Source organism: Bufo bufo, chromosome 3, assembly GCF_905171765.1.
Source record: "Bufo bufo chromosome 3, aBufBuf1.1, whole genome shotgun sequence".
NCBI lineage: Eukaryota > Metazoa > Chordata > Amphibia > Anura > Bufonidae > Bufo > Bufo bufo.
Window position 1 is genome coordinate 601,838,095 of NC_053391.1, and position 20,891 is coordinate 601,858,985.

The following is a 20,891-nucleotide window of genomic DNA, read 5'->3' on the forward strand; positions in this document are numbered from 1 at the left end:
CCAAGCGTGAAGCCACCGCTATAGAGCATTCATTCTGACTTTCTAAAAGGAAGTAACATAGTCTGCTTGTCATTATTTTTGGCACCAGTACCTGACATGTTCACTTTTGTGTCTTTCACCCCTCATGTAGCAGGTTAAGGACAGCTGCTCTTTTTTTTTTGCAATGCTTCTTTGCAATGTGATATGGTAATTATTATATTTTTTCCAGTTGCAGTTTAATTGTAGCAGCAATTTACGGTATGCAAAAGTTGATCTCAATGACTTGGTGCTGAAAGTCTCTGCCGTCAGGGAAAACCCAGGACTGACTGCTTTCCCTACAGAGACGCAGCAGTGGAGAAGCATCTCCTTAAAGGGGTTGTCCTACCATTAATATTGATGACCTATCGTCAGGATAGGTCATCAATATCTGATCTGTGGGGGTCCGACACCCGGGATCCCAGCCGATCAGCTGTTTGAAGAGGAGGCACCTCTCCATGCGAGCGCCGCGTCCTGTTCATTACCAAACCTGCCAGAACCTCCATGCAGTTGCTTGCAGTATGAGGCCTCGTTCACATTTCCGTGTCCGTTTGATATCTGTGGAAAATCTGTCCGTGTTTCATCCGTGAAGGTATCTGTGTAGAATTGGTCCGTATCAATTTTTTGTCCTGTGTGTGTGTGTGTGTGTGTGTGTATATGTATATGTATATATAATTATTATTTTTTTTTTTTCTTTCACTTTTATTCATTAATTTCCAGAGGATCTCCTACCATTGGTCCATGAAGCAATGAACGAACATTGATGCCTTCCATGTTGTGTCAGTGTTTTTTCACAGACCCATAGACTTCTATAGGCGTGTTTGGTCCACATCACGGACCAAGGAAGTGCATCCTGCCATGATCCTGTGGCAGGATGTGTGAGCAAACACATTAAAGGTCAATGAGTACGTGTGCGGTCCATGGAGAACACTGACAGCGCACTGTGATTCACTAAGGGGGTATTTTGGTCTGGTTCAGTAAGGGTTAAAGAGCAACAAAGCCGCTCGGGTAGCGGTGAGCGTATTTACCTTGTGCGTTATGTAGCTGGTGACCTGTGCATCCTATCTCATGTACTTGATAAGCAGCTTCCATATTCTGGTAATTGTGGCTTTATCTCTGAAGCACAGTCTGTCACGTTCCTTTATCTTGAGCGAATACAAAACTAAAAAAAAACAAACGACAAAAAAGGTAGGACGAGTCCTATTGCCTTAGTGGCAGTGTATTTCATTTCTGCCTTAATTTTTTTGTAACGTCCTCGTCACTTATTGTGGGCAATTGTCACCTTGTTTGGAAGCTCCGGCGGATTCTACGGGTGTCGCACGTCACCTTGTATATCGGACATGTAAAGACGCGGGTAGCAAAGTGAGACGCCCGGGAAACACTGATTTAATCAGAATAGGACCCATACATGAGACTGTACAGGAGTACAGTGACACTAATGCAATGGAAACCAAGATTTCAGGTGTTGCTTGAAATGCCTATTTAGTGGGCCTGTGCCCTCTGCTCCCATTCATGGTCCAGAAGTTCACAGCCTTTACAGGTCTCGAGCCACTATTTTGAAGGCGGTGCTCGGCCGCCCTGAATATTATACGTGAAAGCGTGTGCCAGTTATGGCCAAATGACATAGGGGCGCATGCAGGTGCCTTGAGAGCCACTGGATGAGGAACACTGATGCAGGCCAAAAAATGTATTCATGTTTATTAAAATAGCAGATCACATAACCTCTTTCCAACCATTCTAAGGTTATGCTTTTGAAGACTTTGAAGGGGGCGCACTCTCCTTATAATGCACAGTGGCTCGCTCGGAGGTTAGCAGTTGTCTTCCAGCTCTGGGTTCAAGTCCGACCAAGGTCATCATCTGCATGGAGTATGTTCTCCCCATGTTTGTGTGGGTTTCCTCACACACTCCAAAAACATGCTATTTCCAGGATGTGCAATCACTGTCGGGTACGGCCAAGCCAAGCCCCGCTCACCAGCAGCAGCCAATGGCTGCACTATTTTGCCACAAAATTGGGTGGCCATTGGTTGTGGTCTGGCTGCATAACCTGTAGGATGAAAAACCCTTAGCTTCTTGTATGACCGCTTAACATAAAGTTGCATTTCAGATCTTGACACTAATCAGACCAGTGTAACCTTAACAGTCGATATGATAAGACAGGTGTAAACCGTATCCTATGACTTACCTGAAGAACCACAGGAGGGAATTAAACAGTAATTTAGTGTTTTCTATCTTTTTCTAGGCTAATGGATGTTTGCGCTTCTGCCCGGACTGACAGAGAAACAAAAGTCACCTTAGTTTTTGAGCACGTGGACCAAGACCTAAAGACTTATTTGAATAAAGTTCCTCCTCCTGGCTTGCCTCTTGAAACCATTAAGGTAGGTCTTCTGTCCACTCTGATGTCCACCAGCATCGTAGAAGCGTTATTTTCCTTGGTTTCAGCTGCTTAGGTCATAATGCGCTCACAACATCCGGACGCAGTACACAATCAGGACAACACAGAAGCAGGGAGGGGTGAGTACAGGGAGCACTCGCAGCGTCTCACTCCGTGCATCTACTTCATACTATTGAGCGCTTCCATAATGGAAGTACTAACAAGTTTTCACTTTATAAGAAGCACTGACATTTAAATTGTCTTATAAAGCAAAAAATACGGTATAAAATATTACTTTGTGCCCACTGACTTTAATGGCTATAGCAATGTTGAATCCTTCACAGTGAGTGTCTGTACCTACAGTGGCCCTTGGCTCACATCAGATGGAAGGTATCCCTCTCTGACATTCATATTCTATTATCTCTCGCACTTAAAAGGGTTCTCCGAGAATAAAGACTTTCCGTAGTTCCCGCAGCCTGCCTCTGTAACCGATCCAGCCCTCATATCCATGCTCCGGTCCCTGGACTTTTTACATCTGGTGGGGCAGCCAGTAACTGGCTTCAGCAGTGATTTGTCTCTTGTGGCTATGTCACCGCTGAAGCCAGTTAGTGGCTGCGGCAGAGCATATGACCATGCACCGCTAGGTGTGAACAGTCCAGGGACCCGAGCATGGATATGAGGGACTCGGTGCGGAGGACTGAATCAGCAGGTATGAATCTTCTATTTACAGAGGCAAGCTTCAGGCATTACAGAACAAGTCTTTATTGCTGGAGAACCCCTTTAAACAGGTACCAATTCTTCCCACTGAGTCTCCTCAATAAGAACCGGTACCTCCAAGAGGCATCGAAGGCGTCTCATCCAGGCAGCCAGTAGCCCGCTCTGCACTAATGAGGGGCAAGAACCCTGAAACAGCACCACACAGAAGATTGGTTACTCTTATTCTTTTCAAGGAGTGTCCTGTTTAGATCATTTTTTTATTTTTTTTTCTCATGGAGCTCTTCCTGAAAAAAAAATTGTCCATGTACCGCTGGTTATGCATGTGGGAAAGAAGTACAATCCGATCAGTAAAGCGCACTCTGAGTTTTCTTCCCCTTAAAGGCCTCGCCTAAGAAAATGTTAAGACTTATTGGAAGGAAATGTGGAATAAGTGATCTGGCTGAATTGTCAATGCGGCTTTTGTGCCTTGTGTGCATCCGGAATGCTGCTTTTGTGAGACTGTATGTACTGTATGCGGACGATGAGCTTTGATTCCTAAATGAGCGTGGAGATTCCTTGGATTAGTTGACCTGGAAGTTGTGGAGAATGTTGATTGGACAAGGAGCCTCCTTCCCGTTGATTGAGTTTTCATTAGAACAATGAGTGTGAGTCATGGGCAGATGAGGCCGAGCAGCTGCAGCCGCGCTCAATGCTGTTTGTTTTACGGCTGGCTTGATATTCAGTAACCTCTTACTGCCTTTTACTGACGTCCTGCTCCGGAGAAGCCTCCAGGAAAATACTGGAGATGGTGTGTGCTGGAGTTTAACGGCGCTTGTACAAATTGCCAAGTGTTTCCCCATTTTTAGCACTTGCTTAAGACTTGCATGTTTTTTTCACTTTTTTTCTCTATGCCTCGTTTAACCAGCTAATGACTAGACTTCCACATATTATTTTGTTAGTTTCAGTACAATTCCTTTAAAGGCGTCATCAGAAAATGACCATGTTTTTATGTTAACTTTTTTTTATAAAATCCTAACATTACGCAGTTTTTGCACTGACCTCAAGACTTAAAATATGCCAAGACCTCTCCTGTTATGTACTGAAAAGAAGAGATACAAATGAGCTCTTAACAAGCTCTGCCTCTGATGCCACCAGATGTAAGGCAGCTATCCTATAAGTCAACGTTCGACCCTTTAAATAGGCCTTGAGACATGACTTGGATAATAAATAAGCCAGCATCTCCTCTGCAGACCGCTGTTTCGGGGTGATTGCCCCGGTAGCTTTGTTTTGTCCGGGTAGCTTTTCAGTAACTATCTTCTTTTCATCACTGGTAGGATGACAATGACAAGTAACAACTCTGTATAGACAACAAGGGATCCACCATTCACAATAGGCGATATGACATCTTATCTGCTCCCTCCTGACCTCTACACAGGTCACAGAGGATGCCTAGAAAACTCTCCCATAGAAGTCAATGAGGTCCCCTCCTGACCATTGTGTCTATGGCCCATGTGGCTGCTCTCTAAGAGAAGGAAATGTTAAGGTATTTTTGGTCTAGTGGCCAGTGCAAAAACTGCATGATTTTAGGATTGTTTTTTTAAATCTAATGATGTGTAAAATAAAACCATCAAAAATGTATGTGTTTAAGATTTGGTTGTCTTTTGCTAATCTAAAAAATATACATTTTGCAAAGACAATTGAAGGCTTGATTGGCATCGGCACTGAAGAAGGCGATGTTCACCGTCTTTTTCCACACCGATGTGAGCTCGTCCCCTTTGTTTTCAATGGTGATCTGCTCTGCCCTGCATTCAGCTGTGAATTTTATCGGGTCAGAATTTAAAGATGTGTCCACAGGGGACATGTCCATTCTTGGCACTGTTTCCATATAGAAATTGTACTTTGGTCGGGGCATTCATATTACAAATCTGTGGCTGAAATCACAGGCTCGCCCTCAGATTTCTGCTGTGGATCCTGTGGCAAATGTCATACTTTTCAGAGGTCTATATAAAATAATCTGAGCATAGCCTTAAAGAGATTATCCGGTAAATTATAATCCTCAGGACAGGTCATCATTATCAGATCGGCGGGGTCAAACTCCTGAGACCCCCACCGATCAGCTGTTGCAGGGAGCTCACCGAGCACAGCGCAGTACGTTGTATAGTGGCAGTGCTTGGTATTGCAGTTTAGCCATATTCTTTTCTATGAGGCTGAGCTGTAACTAGGCCAGGTGACCGATGTACGGTGATGTCACATGGCCTAGGAAGAGGCTGTAGCTTTATTGAGCACCCGGCCTCTTCTAATAGCTGATTGGCGGGGGTCCTGGGTGTCAGACCTTTGCAGATCTGGTATTAATGACCTGTCCTGAGGATAGGCCCCTAGTATCTATTCCGTGATGACCCCTTTAAGTTAAAGGCTATCCAGTAATAATGGCCATTACAGCTTACCTGACTTATAACATGTCTGTGCATCTTGGGCTACTTTCACACTGGCGTTTTGGTTTCCGTTTGTGAGATCTGTTCAGGGCTCTCAGAAGCGATCCAAAACTAATCCGTTTTTCCCTAATGGATTCTGAACGGAGGCAAACTGATGCATTCTGAGCGGATCCTTTTCCATTCAGTCTCCATTCCGCTCTGGAGGCGGACACCAAAACACTGCTTGCAGCATTTTGCTGTCCACCTGACGAAGCGAAGCCAAACGGATCCGTCCTGGCACACAGTGTAAGTCAATGGTGACGGATCCGTTTTCTCTGACAGAATCTGGCACGATGGAAAACGGATCCGTCCCCCATTGACTTTCAATGGTGTTAAGACGGATCCGTCATGGCTATAGAAGACGTAATACAACGGGATCCGTTCATGACTGATGCATGCGGTTGTATCATTGTAATGGAGGTGTTTTTGCAGATCCATGACGGCTCCACAAATAAACGCTAATGTGAAAGTAGCCTTATATGTAGATGCAATAAAAATACACCTGATAAGAGCGGCATATTAGGACAGGTATGCTGGAGATAACGGATCTCCTGGATGGGATTAATATTCAGTGGAAGATGACCACCTAGCATGGTGTAGTGCCGTGGTCTTCCTCGGGGGTTCTCTGTATACTGGTTCTTATGTTCTCTTTTCTCCATCTGCAGAACCTAATGAGGCAGTTCCTCTCTGGCCTAGAATTCCTCCATTTGAACTGTATTGTGCACCGCGACCTGAAGCCAGAAAATATCCTGGTGACCAGCTGTGGACAGGTTAAACTAGCCGATTTTGGCCTTGCGCGGATTTACAGCTGCCAGATGGCACTAACCCCTGTGGTAAGTAACAGCCCCTCTGAGTCGTCCTTATCTAGTGTACACGACAGCTCCGCTACCACCACTCCTGTGCACGTGGGGCCACGGTTGGGAATAGCTTTGTGGATGACTTTCTTAGGCCACTTTAACATGAGCGATACAGATTGTTTCAGGATCTGTTCAGGAAAAAACAGATGGTTTTGTACACAAATTCAATCAGTTTATTCTGTGAAGAAATGATGATGATACATGTGCACAGACCCATTGAAACGACGCATCAGATCTAGATGGAAAACTCGCTCATGTGTAAGAGACCATAGGGCTCAGTGGAGCTAGGAAGCCACAGGTGGGCTCGGACTGGCCCAAAGGGTAACAGGTGAAGTGCCACGTTGGGCCCCTTAGCAGGGTGGGCCCCTAGACCCCCACCCCCTGCACAAGTGCCAAATGAAGCAGACTGACTAGACTGCATATAGGCAGCAGATAGCGTCTCTACCAGCCTAGGTCCATGTAAAAATGTGGTAGATTATTTAGCGGATGACTGAGATGACTTCTAGTATAGAGGCAGGCCCGCTAGTATCCTCTTTTCTAGAAGTTGCTGCAGGGACCCCCATAATAAATCCTATTGTAGTGTCTTGCTGTCTGCCCCTGTGTTAGCAGGGAATATTTGTATGTAGCTGTATAGTGGGCCCCCAGAGGGTATTTTACTGCTGGGCCCTAGGCACCGCAGTCTGACACTGGCCACAGGCAATTCGGATGTATTTGTCAAGGTTGGGGGGATGCTTGCTATTTTGCAGTACCAGGATGTGTACCAGAGCTAGAACCACCTACTGTCCGTTCTGGCTTATAAAGGGTGGTCCCGAGTGTAGGACTCTGCTCAATGACATCCGCATACCCTAATAGAGCCTAATAATCCTTTATTGGGGAAAAGTCTGTTTGGAAGACCACTGCCTACAAAAGCGCGTCAGTGTTTTAGTCTGGGTATCGGTCAAAAGAAGAACAGATACCGCTGATCGCGAGTTTGTTGGCGCTCTATTGTGCAACTGCGGACATGCTGTAAGCTCCACCAGCAGTAAGGATTTTGCTGTAAAAAAAAAAATTGTGTGCAGATGCCACATGGGTCAAGGCATAGAAAAAGCCTCCCCCGCCCCATGCACCCCTAATATAAACCCGGACTTCTTAATTTTCTCCCACCGGGTCCTCACAGGCTTGAGAGGAAAGTTCCCCCGGACACAGCACAGCAGGACTTGTGTGCTTTCAGTGGTTTTTGTTGCTTCTGTTGAGTGAGTAATTTGTAATATTTGAGGTCTTCATCGGTCAGTGTGGGCGCCGTGGTTGAGCATTCCTTGTAGCCATGTGTGCATATCGTACTGAGGAAGTCACTGAACAGGATGTAACAGCGCTGCGTCCCCTTACTTGTATGTGAGTGTGCACGTTATGTAACACCGCCAGTACGGATGTGTGTATGGCCAGAGGATAGAATATCGCTTTATTATACTGCAGAGGAAAATCCTCTTTAACCCCTTAAAGACCAGACTCGTTTGTCACCTAATGACCAAGCTATATATTTTTTTCTTCAACCTCCACTCCCAGAGCCATAAAATTAACATGTTAACTTTATTTTAACTATTTTTGACTTCAAAAGGGGTTGTGTCATCTAAGTCAGGATATGCCTCTGAGACCTGCAGCTATCTCTAAAACGGGCCTGCGCATACGCGGCGTCCTCTCCATTAGTGTCTATGGGAGTTTCGGAAAAAGTTGAGAGTGCGCACTCGGCTATCTTTCAAAGTCCGATAGAAATCAACGGAGAGCGCACTGAGCAAGCACTTCCACCATTTCAGTCACTTCTATGGTACTGCTGAACCAACTATTGGCTATTTTTGGAATTCCCATAGAAATGAATGTGGTTCTCCGCTCACTTCGGGGGTGCCGTTCTGACATCCTAGAGATATGCTGCCAATGTCTCAGATGAGACAACCCCTTTCATTTTATTTTAATTTAACTTTTATTTTAGTAACCTAGTCCAAAAGGCCAAAAAAAGACATTTGTCCATCCAGTTCGGCCTGTCATCCTGCAAGTTGATCCAGAGGAAGGCAAAAAAAAACCCTGTGAGGTAGAAGCCAATTTTCCCCACTTTAGGGCAATAAAAAATTCCTTCCCGACTCCAATCAGGCAATCAGAATAACTCCCTGGATCAACGACCCCTCTCTAGTAGCTATAGCCTGTAATATTATTACACTCCAGAAATACATCCAGGCCCCTCTTGAATTCCTTTATTGTACTCACCATCACCACCTCCTCAGGCAGAGAGTTCCATAGTCTCACTGCTCTTATTTTAACTTTTAACTTTATTTTTTGTTTTAGTGCTCTTGCACAATAAGGCTACTTTCACACTAGCGTTCGGGGCTCCGCTTGTGAGTTCCGTTTGAAGGGGCTCACAAGCGGCCCCGAACGGATCCGTCCAGCCCTAATGCATTCTGAGTGGATGCGGATCCGCTCAGAATGCATCAGTTTGGCACCTTTTGTCCTCCGCTCCGCTCAGCAGGCGGACACCTGAACGCAGCTTGCAGCGTTCAGGTGTCCGCCTGGCCGTGCGGAGGCAAACGGATCCGTCCAGACTTACAATGTAAGTCAATGGGGACAGATCCGTTTGAAGTTGACACTATATGGCTCAATTTTCAAACGGATCCGTCTCCCATTGACTTTCAATGTAAAGTCCAAATTATTATTATTTTTTTTGTTCATGGTAATGCAAACGGATCCGTTCTGAACGGGTCTAAGCGTTTGCATTATAGGTGCGGATCAGTCTGTGCAGATACCAGACGGATCCGCACCTAACGCAGGTGTGAAAGTAGCCATAAATCAAGTTTTAAGGGAAAAAGAAGTGGCACAATTTGGCGCATCTAGGTTTAATGAAATCTGCTGCAACTATCCTGACAAAGGGACGTGGGTCATCAGAAAAGGCGCATGGCTTCATGGGAAATGGTGTGTGGCCTAGTATTCAACATGTAGCGTCAAGATTGTGCCACAAATTCAGGTTGCTATGGTCGGTCTAGGCCTGCACCACACTTGGCATCCAGCCCGAGCAGGTCCACAGAGCCGGTCTAATGAGCCCTTTACATGGGCCAACACAGCAGGCAATTATCTGAAACTAAAAATTTGCCCTCGATAATTGCCTGCTCATTACAGGAGGTGATAGCCGCATTTACATGCAGCAGTCACCTCCATTATATGGGGACCAGGGATGGGTGCGATCACTCATCTCCATACACATTCATTGTTTCTGGGCAGCAGATAGCTGTTTAGAAAGCGCCATCTGCTGCCAAAAAACATGTTTTTGGCGGCCACACCAGCAAACGCTCGTTCATGGGGTGATTGGCGGCACCTTTAGTCAGGCTAGTTATCAGGAAGGAGCGTTCCTAGGAACACGTCTTCCCTGATAACTTCCCTGTGTAAAGTGACTTTAATAAGTGGAATCCATCTATAGGATTAGTAAATCTGCCCGATATCTCCGTGTCAGGCTGTGATCTCCATCAATGTGAATGAGGCTTTATCGGTATTTATTTCCCTTCTTATTTAGCATTATCATTTTGAAATCCAGCAGACAGGCCAAATCCGTGTCCTCTGGGGATTGTTCCAGAACAGTCAGGATCTAAAATTCCTGTGATTCTTTACCTTTCCACCTTTTGGCGTAAAGCCTCTTTCACACGAGCGAGTTTTCCGTCCGGGGGGGGCAATGCGTGAAGCAAAAACGCATAGCATCCGGACTGAATCCTGACCCATTCATTTCAATGGGTTTGTGCACATGAGCGCTGTTTTTCACGCATCATTTCAGGAAAAATCACAGCATGTTCTATATTCTGCGTTTTTCATGCAGCCTTGGCTCCATAGAAGTCAATGGGGTTTGCGTGAAAAACGGAAGGCATCCGGATGCAATGCGTTTTTCATTAATGGTTGCTAGATTTTAAAGTGCACACGCGTGAAAAACGCATTAAAAAAAACTAATTTCATCCATGCGGAAAAAACGTAAACAAACTGACTGAACTTGGGCGCCTGTTTTTCCTAAACAGATCCGGACACAATCCGTATCGCTCGTGTGAAAGAGGCCTGATACTATTGAGGAGTGCAGCTATATACTGTGTATACCAGGGTCTGTGAGTTTCTCCTAGGATCAGGGACTCCTCTCCCTTCTGGAGCCTCTCTCTCTCCCTGGCGGTGCCTCTTCGTCTAAATACCAGCTGCTTGTTTGCCTGTGGAAAGCTTTCTCCTCTGTGATATGCCGGTCGCACAGCACTGTACAGGCGGTTTTATAATACAATCATATGTGATTAACAAGTCATTTTATACCCATTTGTGCCTATAGATCTTGATCTCTGCGAGGCCTGTGCAGAGGAAAGTGCTATATCCCTCTATTTCTGCCCCCTGAACAGGATAAGATGTAGCAGCCTGCATTTCCACACCATTTCCTACATGCATTTATCTTCATTTTGGCAACTTTTTCAAACTCCACAATTTTTGGGACAAGACAAGATCCTGAATTATAAAAGCAATGTTTTTAGGCTGGGTTTCCACATAGTAGAAAACCGGATCATATAAACTGCATTTTTTTTTTTTTTTTTTTTTTTTAAACCACTATTATGGTTTTACTTGTGAAACATGTTAAATTAATGTGTTTACCTGTAAAAAAAAAAAAAAAAAACTTGGGAAACTGCCACATTGTAAAAAAGCAGCAATCACAGTAAGGCTACTTTCACACTTGCGGCAGAGGATTCCAGAAGTCAGTTCCATTGCAAGAACTGCCTGCCTGATCCGGCAATCCTGACGCAAACGGATGTCATTATGCGGACTTATGCGGATCCGTCTGACAAATGCATTGAAATACGTGATCCGTCTCTCCGGTGTCTTTCAGAAAAACGGATCCGGTATATATTTTTTCCTGCATTTTTAAAGGTCTGCGCATGCCGGCACACTTAATGCCGGATCCGGCACTAATACATTTCAACGGAAATTAATGCCGGATCCGGCATTCCGGCAAGTGTTCAGGATTTTTGGCCGGAGAGAAAATTGCACGGATGCATCCTGAACTGAAGACATACTGATGCATCTTGAACAGATTGCTCTCCATTCAGAATGCATTAGGATAAAACTGATCAGTTTTTTCCCGGTATTGAGCTCAACACCGGAAAAGAAAAACGCTAGTGTGAAAGTACCTAAATACGTAAATTTTTTTATGATGCAGTATTTTTTTTTTTAAACCAAAATAAATGCAACATGTAAACCCTCCCCGAGACTACTGATTAAAACTATGCAAGTAGTAATTCCCTAAATCACATGCTGTCATAGCAGTTTATTTAAAAAGCCAGAATTACCCCTTTAATAATCCTATGTAGTAGTAATAATAATAATACTATTTAAAGGGAACCAGTCAGCAGCTTCCTGCTGGCCGAACAGTGACATGCTCTCTCATAACAGACAGCTAATCTGGAATTCAGGGCGTGATAAATTCCCCCTAAAGCTCTTTGAAATGATTTAGCATGTCATTCGTTGCTGCATGAAATTGCTGACTGGTTCCCAATAACAGAAAACGTATAACTAAAAGTATAGACATAAACCAGGTATGCAGAAGAACCCGAATCTGTCCAAGATACCATTGTAAAGTGTGTGCTTTTTGCATGTTTGTACAGTTCGTGGATGGATTGCTGTAGGACACTGCAGCGTTTAGAATCACACAAAGGGTTGTAGCGGGTTTACAGGGTATTTTAGGGTTGTAGCGGATCTGCTGGATTTTTATATTGATGGTCTATACTCGGGAGAGGTCATCAACATCTACTCCGCAACCTGGCTCATTTAACAACATGTGCCAGAAATCTACCCCCATCTCCATACTGAACAACATTTCAGTTGGTAAAATCGCGGCATATAAGCTAGAGATCAACCGATTATCTGTTTTACTGATATTATCGGCCGATATTCAGGATTTTGACCGTTATTGGCATCTATTTTGCCGATATTCCGTTAACGTATGGGGAACACAGATCGCACTGCTGTCAGTGCTCTCCGTGTTCCCTCAGCAGCACAGGGGAGAAGGAAGCAGTGTATCCCCTCCCCCTCAGTAGTTAACCCCTCAGGTGCCACAGATTGCAGCTACCGCTCAGAGGTCGGGAGCCGGCTATGTGATTCTGCAGCCAGCTCCCGCCTCCTGTATACGAATAAATGAGAGATTAATCTTCTTTGGTGGCGCAGTGCGCCCCCCACCCCAGTATTAAAAACATTGGTGGCGCAGTGCGCCCCCCCTCAGTATTAATCATTGGTGGCAGTGGCCACAGGGTCTCCTCTCCCCTCCTCCTCCGATCGGAGCCCCAGCAGGCTTACACTGCTGGGGCTCCGATCGGTTACCATGGCAGCCAGGATGCTACTGAAGCCCTGGCTGCCATGGTAAGCACCATGCTGCTGTGCGCACAGAGCAGCAGGGACAGTGTGAGATCCTATTCACCCTGATAGAGCTCTATCAGGGTGAATAGGACAAGGGTTCTAGTCCCTAAGGGGGCTAAAAGTTAGTAAAAAAAAAACAAAAACACCTAAATATTAAGTATAAATGAAAAAGAAAGATTTACAAAAAAAAAAAAACATTAACAATAAACATATTCATTTTCAGCAGATTTGTGTAGGAATTTTTTTTCAAAAATGAAAATTCACAGAATATCGGTTTAAATTATCGGCTATCGGCCTGAAAGTTCACAAATTATCGGTATCTGTATCGGCCCTAAAAAATCTATGTCGGTCGATCCCTAATATAAGCTCCATCCCAGGAACCTGCTCAGAAACACCCACTTGTGGGTGGGTTTTGCGTTAGCCCTGCCCTTTTTCAACCTGGGACTGTTCAAATTTGCCGGGACGTCTCTGCAATTCAGGGACAGTCCAGGCAAATTCGGGACAGTTGGCAACTGTGCATCTCCTGGCTGGAGTAGATTTCACAGCCAGCAGAAGACGTTCACTTCTTGGTCAGATCTTCCTCAAGCGAGGTTTTTACAAAGACTAGTGTAGTGTGTGAAACACCAGTCTTTAGTAAATGACCCCCAGTGTCCTCTGGCGTGACTCTGCCTGATGACTGTTCTGGGGAAGGTAGCTAACACCCCTGTGAAGTAGTCTTCCTATGAGGTGCAGACTGCATATACCCCTGGACCACCAGAGATAAATCTGTGGGGACATGCTGCTGATGGGTGCTTCACATATATTGATGGGGTTTCACAAGACTTCTGGAGAGGCCAAATTGAAATAACAAGACAAAAAACAGATTTCACATGAGACGCCAAACTCTTATGCACCTTACCTGTAGATAAATAGATTTCTGTTGTGGTTGATACCATCCTACACAAAGTAACGGTATTCCTTTTTTTTTTTTTTTTTGTTCCTGCAGGTAGTGACCCTGTGGTATCGAGCTCCTGAGGTGTTACTCCAGTCCACATATGCCACACCAGTAGACATCTGGAGTGTGGGATGCATCTTTGCAGAGATGTTCAGGCGGAAGTGAGTAGACATGGGGACATGTAGTAGATATAAAAAACAAGAATATGGACAACATATTAGGAACTGATCAACATTGATATTGTCAATTGTTCCTCCCAAACTCCGCAATATCCAAAAAGCATTGGAGATAAGCAGCTGCCACTTGCTCATCCCCCCTATCCCCATTGAAAACAGTATGCATGTATAATAGAAAACCCATTTAAAGAACTATCATAGTTTTCGCTCTATAAGACGCACCTAGGTTTTAGAGGAGGAAAATACGAGAGAAAAAAAATTTCATCAGACCTCAATCCCCTGTGAATAAAAAAAAATGGGAGGCAGCCTTTACCAGCTGTCTCCCTGCTTTCCCAGATTTTCATCAGACCCCCAATCTTCATCAGCCCCCTAAATCACATCCCCAATGTTAATCAGACCACAGTCTCATGTGGCACCCTATAACCGTCATCAGCCCGCAGGTCAGATAAAAAAATAAAAATAACTTTCCTCTTCTGCTCCTGGCGGTGCCGCGACTCTGGAGATCCAGAGTTTGTTCCTGCAGTGCTGTCAGGACACAGCACAACAGAAGACCATGGAGCGGTAAGTAATACTAGCCCCAGCAGCAGTACAGTCTCCGCTCCGCACACCTCCATAATGGAAGCACTCATTAGTGTTCGCTTTATAAGACACACTGACATTTTTCACTGAAAAAGGTGCGTCTTCTAGAACTAAAAATAGAGTAATTTTTTTTTTCTCATCAGAAATGACGTGTAGTGTCTTACTGAAAAATTACACTTACAACGTCATAGAAGATGTAATAAAGGTCATTGAAAAATGCAATTTCTATTCTTCCAGGCCTCTGTTTTGTGGGAATTCAGAAGCTGACCAGCTGTGCAAAATTTTTGAGTAAGTTGTGCTGTACAAATTCCAAAGAACCTTGGTCTGTCAGATCGTCAGTTGTAACTATTACTTGTGCGCCGTAAATGACGTCTCTCATTATTAAATCGGTCTTTCACTGTGACGTGCACTATAAACAGGGCAATGCCCATAAAGTTAACCCTCAGGGAGCTATGGATTCTTCTAGTTCCTTGTCATAGGATTTAGAGGTGAACGAATTTCATATTTTTAAATTCGTTCACACTTCGTTTGTTGGTTAAAGGTGAATTGCGTTATGGATTCCGTTACCACGGACCATAACGCAGTTCTATGACGGAATGCATAACGGAAACAGGACGGATCCGTTTTGCAGACCATAGACTTCTATTATGACGGAATGAATAACTGAATGCCTCTAAAGGCATTCCGTTATGCATTTAGTCATAGAATTGCGTTATGGTCCGTGGTAACGGAATCCATAACGCAGTTCACCTTTAACCAACCAACAAAGTGTTAACGAATTTCAGAAGCGGAAATTCGTTCATCTCTAATAGGATTATCTGGGATTAAATTCATATTGAAAGAATTCTGTTTTGTTCTGGGCCAAAATGGAGATAAAGTGCAGGGGAAAACTTACATCTGTGGGTCAGTCTGTACACAGATGGATGATTAAAGGGGTTGTTCCTCTCGCAGGCAGGAATGATCATAAAATAATACATACTCTCCTCTTTCAGCCCCGCTGCTTCCAGATCTCATCCTGCATGCATGTCATCGCTGCAGCCAAGAAAATGACATCATGGCTGCAGCGATGGGCAGTGAAATAGTGTATGTTCTTTTATGATTTTATGAGATCTCCCACCTGGATTGCTTTTTTGGTTTTCTTTCTATAACTTGGGCAACCCCTTTTAAGTGTCCCATGAACAGGTGTGGCACAGTTTGTAGAACTTCGTTTGTAAAATCTTACCTAAAATGAAGGTTCCTCATGCAGTATCTTCTCTGCCTGTCCCTCTTCTGCAGTATGATTGGTCTCCCCTCTGAAGAAGAATGGCCAGAAGACGTCACTTTGCCACGATCCGCCTTCTCTCCAAGGAGTCAGCAGCCAGTAGAGAAGTTTGTTCCTGAAATTGATGCCACGGGGGCTCAGCTTCTGTTAGTAAGTGATGTAGCACAGCAGATGATGGCTGGTAATTCAGGTGCCATCCGGTTTAATACAGTTTATTTAGTCTCTTTATCAGATCAGCAGGGGTCCGATTCCCAGCACTTCTGCCGAGCTGCTGCACTCCTTGGAGCTCTGGTGAGCCCATCCGGCTCACGGCAGCTTTCAAAGCACAGCACTCTACATAGTACAGTGGCTATGCTTTGTATTGCAGCTTGGCCCCATTCACTTCGAGCTGCAACTAGGCCATTTGACCGCTGTCCCGGGTGTTGGACCCCCGCCTATCTGATATAGATGACCTATCCTGAAGGTAGGTCATCAATAATAATTACCCGATAACCCCATTAAGTAAAAGTTACATTAGGGGTGTGAGTGAGAAGTCGGGTATTTTTTGTGTGAGAAGTTGGGTCTAAAAATATGGAGCCCGTTGCTGTTTTAAACAGCAGACACCCAGGGCAAATGTGTGCGATCGGTGTTATTGCTGTCAAATGTGACTGGCATCTGAGGGCAGAAGACCTGGAAAGATGCACTCCCGGGTCCTGAATGGCACCCCTGCACGGTGATTGGGGGACACTGTGATAGCATGGGTCACTCAAAGAAACCCATGCTATTGCAGTTGTAGTTCCTTAGGAGCCCTGCAGGTGGCAGGGCTCCATAGGAAGATGGCAAGTCTGCAAAGGCAATTCATTGCAATGTAAGGGAGAAGTAATCTAATAATTGCTTCTTATAGTCGCCTAAAGTAACATAAATAGAAGTTAAAAAAATATATAATATTTTTTTAAATATAAAAATTCAAATGGCCCCCCCTTTCCCGATAATTAAAATAAAACAATTTGCTATATGCACCTCCCTCAAAAAAAAAAATCATAAAGTGACCATAAAGTCATACAGACTCCAATATAATATCAACACAAACTACAGATCCTCCTCACACAGGTCTGTAGATATAACTATAGGAAAGTTATGGGGGTCAGAATATGGCAATGAATTTATTTTTATTTTTTTCCAATATTAAAACACAAGAAAAACGATCTAAATGTGCTATCGTAGTCTTACAGACCCAGACAATGAATTTAACATTTTTACATAGGGAACGCTGTAAAAACCAAACACATAAAACTGGTGGAAATTTTTTTTTTTCTCCCCCATTTACACCCTGTTGAATTTGTTCCAGCATCCCACTGTATGCAATATTAAATGGTGCTATTAGAAAGTACAACTCGTCCTGCAGAAAACAAGCCCTCTTATGGCTATGTGAATAGAAAATGAAAAACATTATGGCTCCGGGAAGGGAGGGAGTAAAAAAATGAAAATCCCCCGGGGCTGAAAAGGTTACTTTGGAGGAACCTTTTCCCAGTTTTTTTGCATGTTGATGAATCATGTCAGGAATACATAACATCGGCTATTGGTGGGATCAGTAATGTATCCCGTATCCTGCTGTTCTATGGAGATACGGTGATGTACTGAACTCTATAGAGCAGTGTATGTATATTGTCAGTACTAGGACATATTGATTCTCTAGGGTTAATTACTGAGTTGTGTACATTGAAAATAAAATAACTGTACCTTTTCAACATGGCACAAAAACATAATGTGAACAGAGCCTTAGGCTCAAAGATGAGGTGGCTTGGCTTGCGCACGGAGCCGCTTGTTCAATGGCCAGCTCAGCTGAGAGAAAAAAAAACCTCTCGGGCTATGAGCTGAACGCTGCGATTGGCCAGCGCTACAGCCTGGGAGAGGGAGACGCCGGCAGGTTCCTCCCAGTTTGAGCCGAACATATGAAGATACCGGAGCGGCGCCCAGGGATAACAGTAAGTGCAGGGAGATCCCTGGGCGCCGCTCTCCATGTCTGTATACTTAGTTTAGATTTTTTTTATTGTAGTGAAAGGTCCTCTTTAATATGTATTTTGCTCCTCTAAAGAGGCCTGTGCTCTTTCCCAGGAATAACAAATCCAGTGTAAATCCACAGCTGAAGATTTTACCCAACCCAGGCTCTCTAGCAGAATTGGATTGTCAGCTGTTCAGCGATGTCAACTCTACACAGTTCTTATTTCCACTGTTCAATAGAACAATAAAAAAAAGACCTGGGAGCAGCAGATCACTTTACAGGTCCATCCATTGTTGCACAACCCCTTTAAAAGGAAGCTTACTTACCTGCTCCCCGCTGTAATGCTCTGCTGGGCTCCGTCACTGAAATCCTCTGGTTTGATGCTGCCTGTACCCACTTGTCATGATGTAAGGGGAGCTGGTCACCCCGCGCGGCCAGTGATTGGCTGCAGGCGGCGTTGAAATGGATGTATTCAGCGACTGATCCCAGCGGAGCATCACAGGCTGGGAGGAGGGGGGAGCAGGGAGACGGCGCTGGGATGCAGGTAAGTAAGCTTCCCCTTACAGGTCCGGCACCTCCCTATTCTTGCACAACGCCTTTAATATTCGTACTCTCAAACCCAGAAATTAACTTAGTTAAAATCCACATGGCATTAAATTCCGACAGCATGACTCGTGTTTCGCCATGCCTGTATATTATTTGGGTGACATTTCCCTCAGACAGATAAGTCGGCAGGCTTTTGTATATAGTATCATTTTACTGTATCTGTCAAAGAATAGTTAGGCTCATGTAAATCTTAGTAACTTTGTTACCACTGGGTCCCTTCAGTACCTGCTTCTATCTGTAAAAATGATGAATTGCTTTCGATGTTGGATAACTTTTTTTTTTTACACCGTTTTAAATCATGTGAGGAATAATTCACAAATAGTGGAAAATGCTGACAAGGTTTTCATTGTTTCCAGGATATGTTAACCTTTAACCCCCTGAGACGCATATCTGCATCGCAGGCTCTACATCACGCCTTCTTCTCCGAGGACCTCGAGGCCTGCTCCACACCAGAACCATTCCTGCGTGCGCGAGTCACAGCAGATGAAGTGAAATGAATCGTTGGTGGATTCTAGACACATCTGCCTTTTTATTTTTAGAGTCTCAATAGAAGATCGTTGATTGTTTTTTTTTATCATGACACTAAGCTAGCCCAGTTGTATGCAACCCATATGCCATTAAGTATTGGTCTGATGACAGATGGTTCAATGCAAAGCCTGACCGCGTATCACTATGAGGACGACTGCTTAGAAGAGATGAATTTTCTATTTCACTTTTTGTTACGTCATAAAGCTCTTTTATGGCATTGATGACATGTATTCACCAGATCCTTCATTTAGGCCGTGACAATGTGTCCAGTTTTTAGCCACAGATAAAAACCAAAAACTTTTATATCCAGTGAAGACATTTTACATTAGTCGTTTTCCAGACATTTCCTAGTATTTATTCCAGGCTCTTTTTCTGCTTTTTAAACATTAGTTTTTGTAAGTGATTCAAAGACAGACTCTCACCAGCTGTGTGCGAACAGAGGGACCAGATGGGACATTGGATCAACTATTGCTGGCCGAGGTAGCCACGCCTGTCCAGCTGTTGTGCAAATCACCTGCCATCGGGACAGGCTGGAACTTCTAGTCTCACAACAGCTGACGTGTTCACATTGCCTTCTTCTTTGGCTCATGTTGTACTACTATTAAAGACTGACTTGTAATGATCACCTATTTCCATAAACTGTGCAAATCTAAAAGATGTCTGTCTGTGGGTGAGACATGCCTTAATGTAGATTTTACCTGTGGGATTTTTATTAGGTTACAAGATTTTATTTTTTTAATCATGCCAGATCCTCAGGATCGGTAATCAGTATGTGATTGGTGGGGGTCCGACACCTGGGACCCCCGCCGATCAGCTGTTGAAAAGGCACCAGCGTTCACAATAGCCCTACAGCCTTCTCCAGCTTTGCCTAGGCCATGCGACGCAAAGCGCTGCTGTCTTATCAAAACTGATGACCTATCCTGGAGAACCCCTTTAAAGGAGTTGTTTGAGATAATGGAAAAATCTTGGACAAGCCCCTCAATGGTCTAAAATAAAGAAGAAAAAAAAAAGGGTATACTTTCCTTTTTCCAGGGTGTTGGTTCTGATTGCTTGTTTACAAATGGCAGCGGTTACGTTCCAGTATATGCCACCTGACCGCTGCAGCCAATCCCTGTACGCAGGAGAAACGGGTAAGTAAACACTAAGCTTTTCTTTTAGACCATTTGAAGGACTTGTCTGAGGTTTTTAATTATGTCTGGTAGCCTTTTTTCAGACTTTGAAAATGCCACTACAAAAAGTGTTTAAAGCATTGTTTTTGGGGGAGGAAAGAAAGCGTGTGAAACCACCCTCCTACAGATAATAGCAGGACTTGTTCTTACCCCAACATAATGATATAAAAGCAATAATGAACAGTGAGGGCATGACAGTAAAGCATATAGGTGAAGGCTGTATTCTGCTGCAGGTTGGATGTCATCGTGGCTTCTCAGAATACAATCACTAGGAATTAAATTGTATGTGGCGCTGTGGTCATGTGTGTATTTGGAATAGATCTGTTAGCTTCCAAAATGTGCACAGTTGTTCTGAATTATTGCAGACTGAGTTATAAATCAGGAAGATGCCGTTGGGCGAATGGAACGCTATGGATCTATTTAAAGGGCATCTGTCAGCAGATTTGCACCTATGACACTGGCTGACCTGTTACATGTGCACTTGGCAGCTGAAGACATCTGTGTTGGTCCTATGTTCATATGTGTCCGCATTACTGAGAAAAATGATGGTTTATTATATGCAAATAAACCTCTAGGAGCAATCGGGGCGTTGCCGTTAAACCTAGAATATCCGCTCTTTGCAATGGCTGTGCACTTTGAGAGGGCCGGGCAATGTAAACATCCTGCCCTGGCAAAGTGCAGAGGGCATGGTGGTTGCAGAGAGAGCCTCTAGGTGTGACGGCAGTGCCTCAGTTATGCACATTTGGCATCCAATTTCTGGGATGTTTTTTTTAAGATGGGGGGGGGGAAGAAAGAATATAAAATCTAATGGATCAGAAGAATGGAAAATGAAACGGTGATGTGATCTCTCACTTAGTCTTTTGTAT

At 44.2% G+C, this 20,891-nt stretch overlaps 1 protein-coding gene across 1 annotated transcript in view; it reads left to right on the plus strand.

Annotated features, from left to right (window-relative positions):
* The window catches only part of CDK4 (cyclin dependent kinase 4), a 34,063-nt gene extending 14,552 nt beyond the window's left edge, over nt 1-19,511 (plus strand). Inside the window, exons 3-8 of the mRNA XM_040425942.1 lie at nt 2,255-2,390; nt 6,219-6,386; nt 13,777-13,886; nt 14,718-14,768; nt 15,756-15,891; nt 18,685-19,511. Of these exons, the coding sequence (XP_040281876.1) occupies nt 2,255-2,390; nt 6,219-6,386; nt 13,777-13,886; nt 14,718-14,768; nt 15,756-15,891; nt 18,685-18,825 (742 nt within the window). The 3' untranslated portion in view covers nt 18,826-19,511. The remainder of the gene's footprint in view (nt 1-2,254; nt 2,391-6,218; nt 6,387-13,776; nt 13,887-14,717; nt 14,769-15,755; nt 15,892-18,684) is intronic.
* The last annotated feature ends 1,380 nt before the right edge of the window (nt 19,512-20,891 follow it).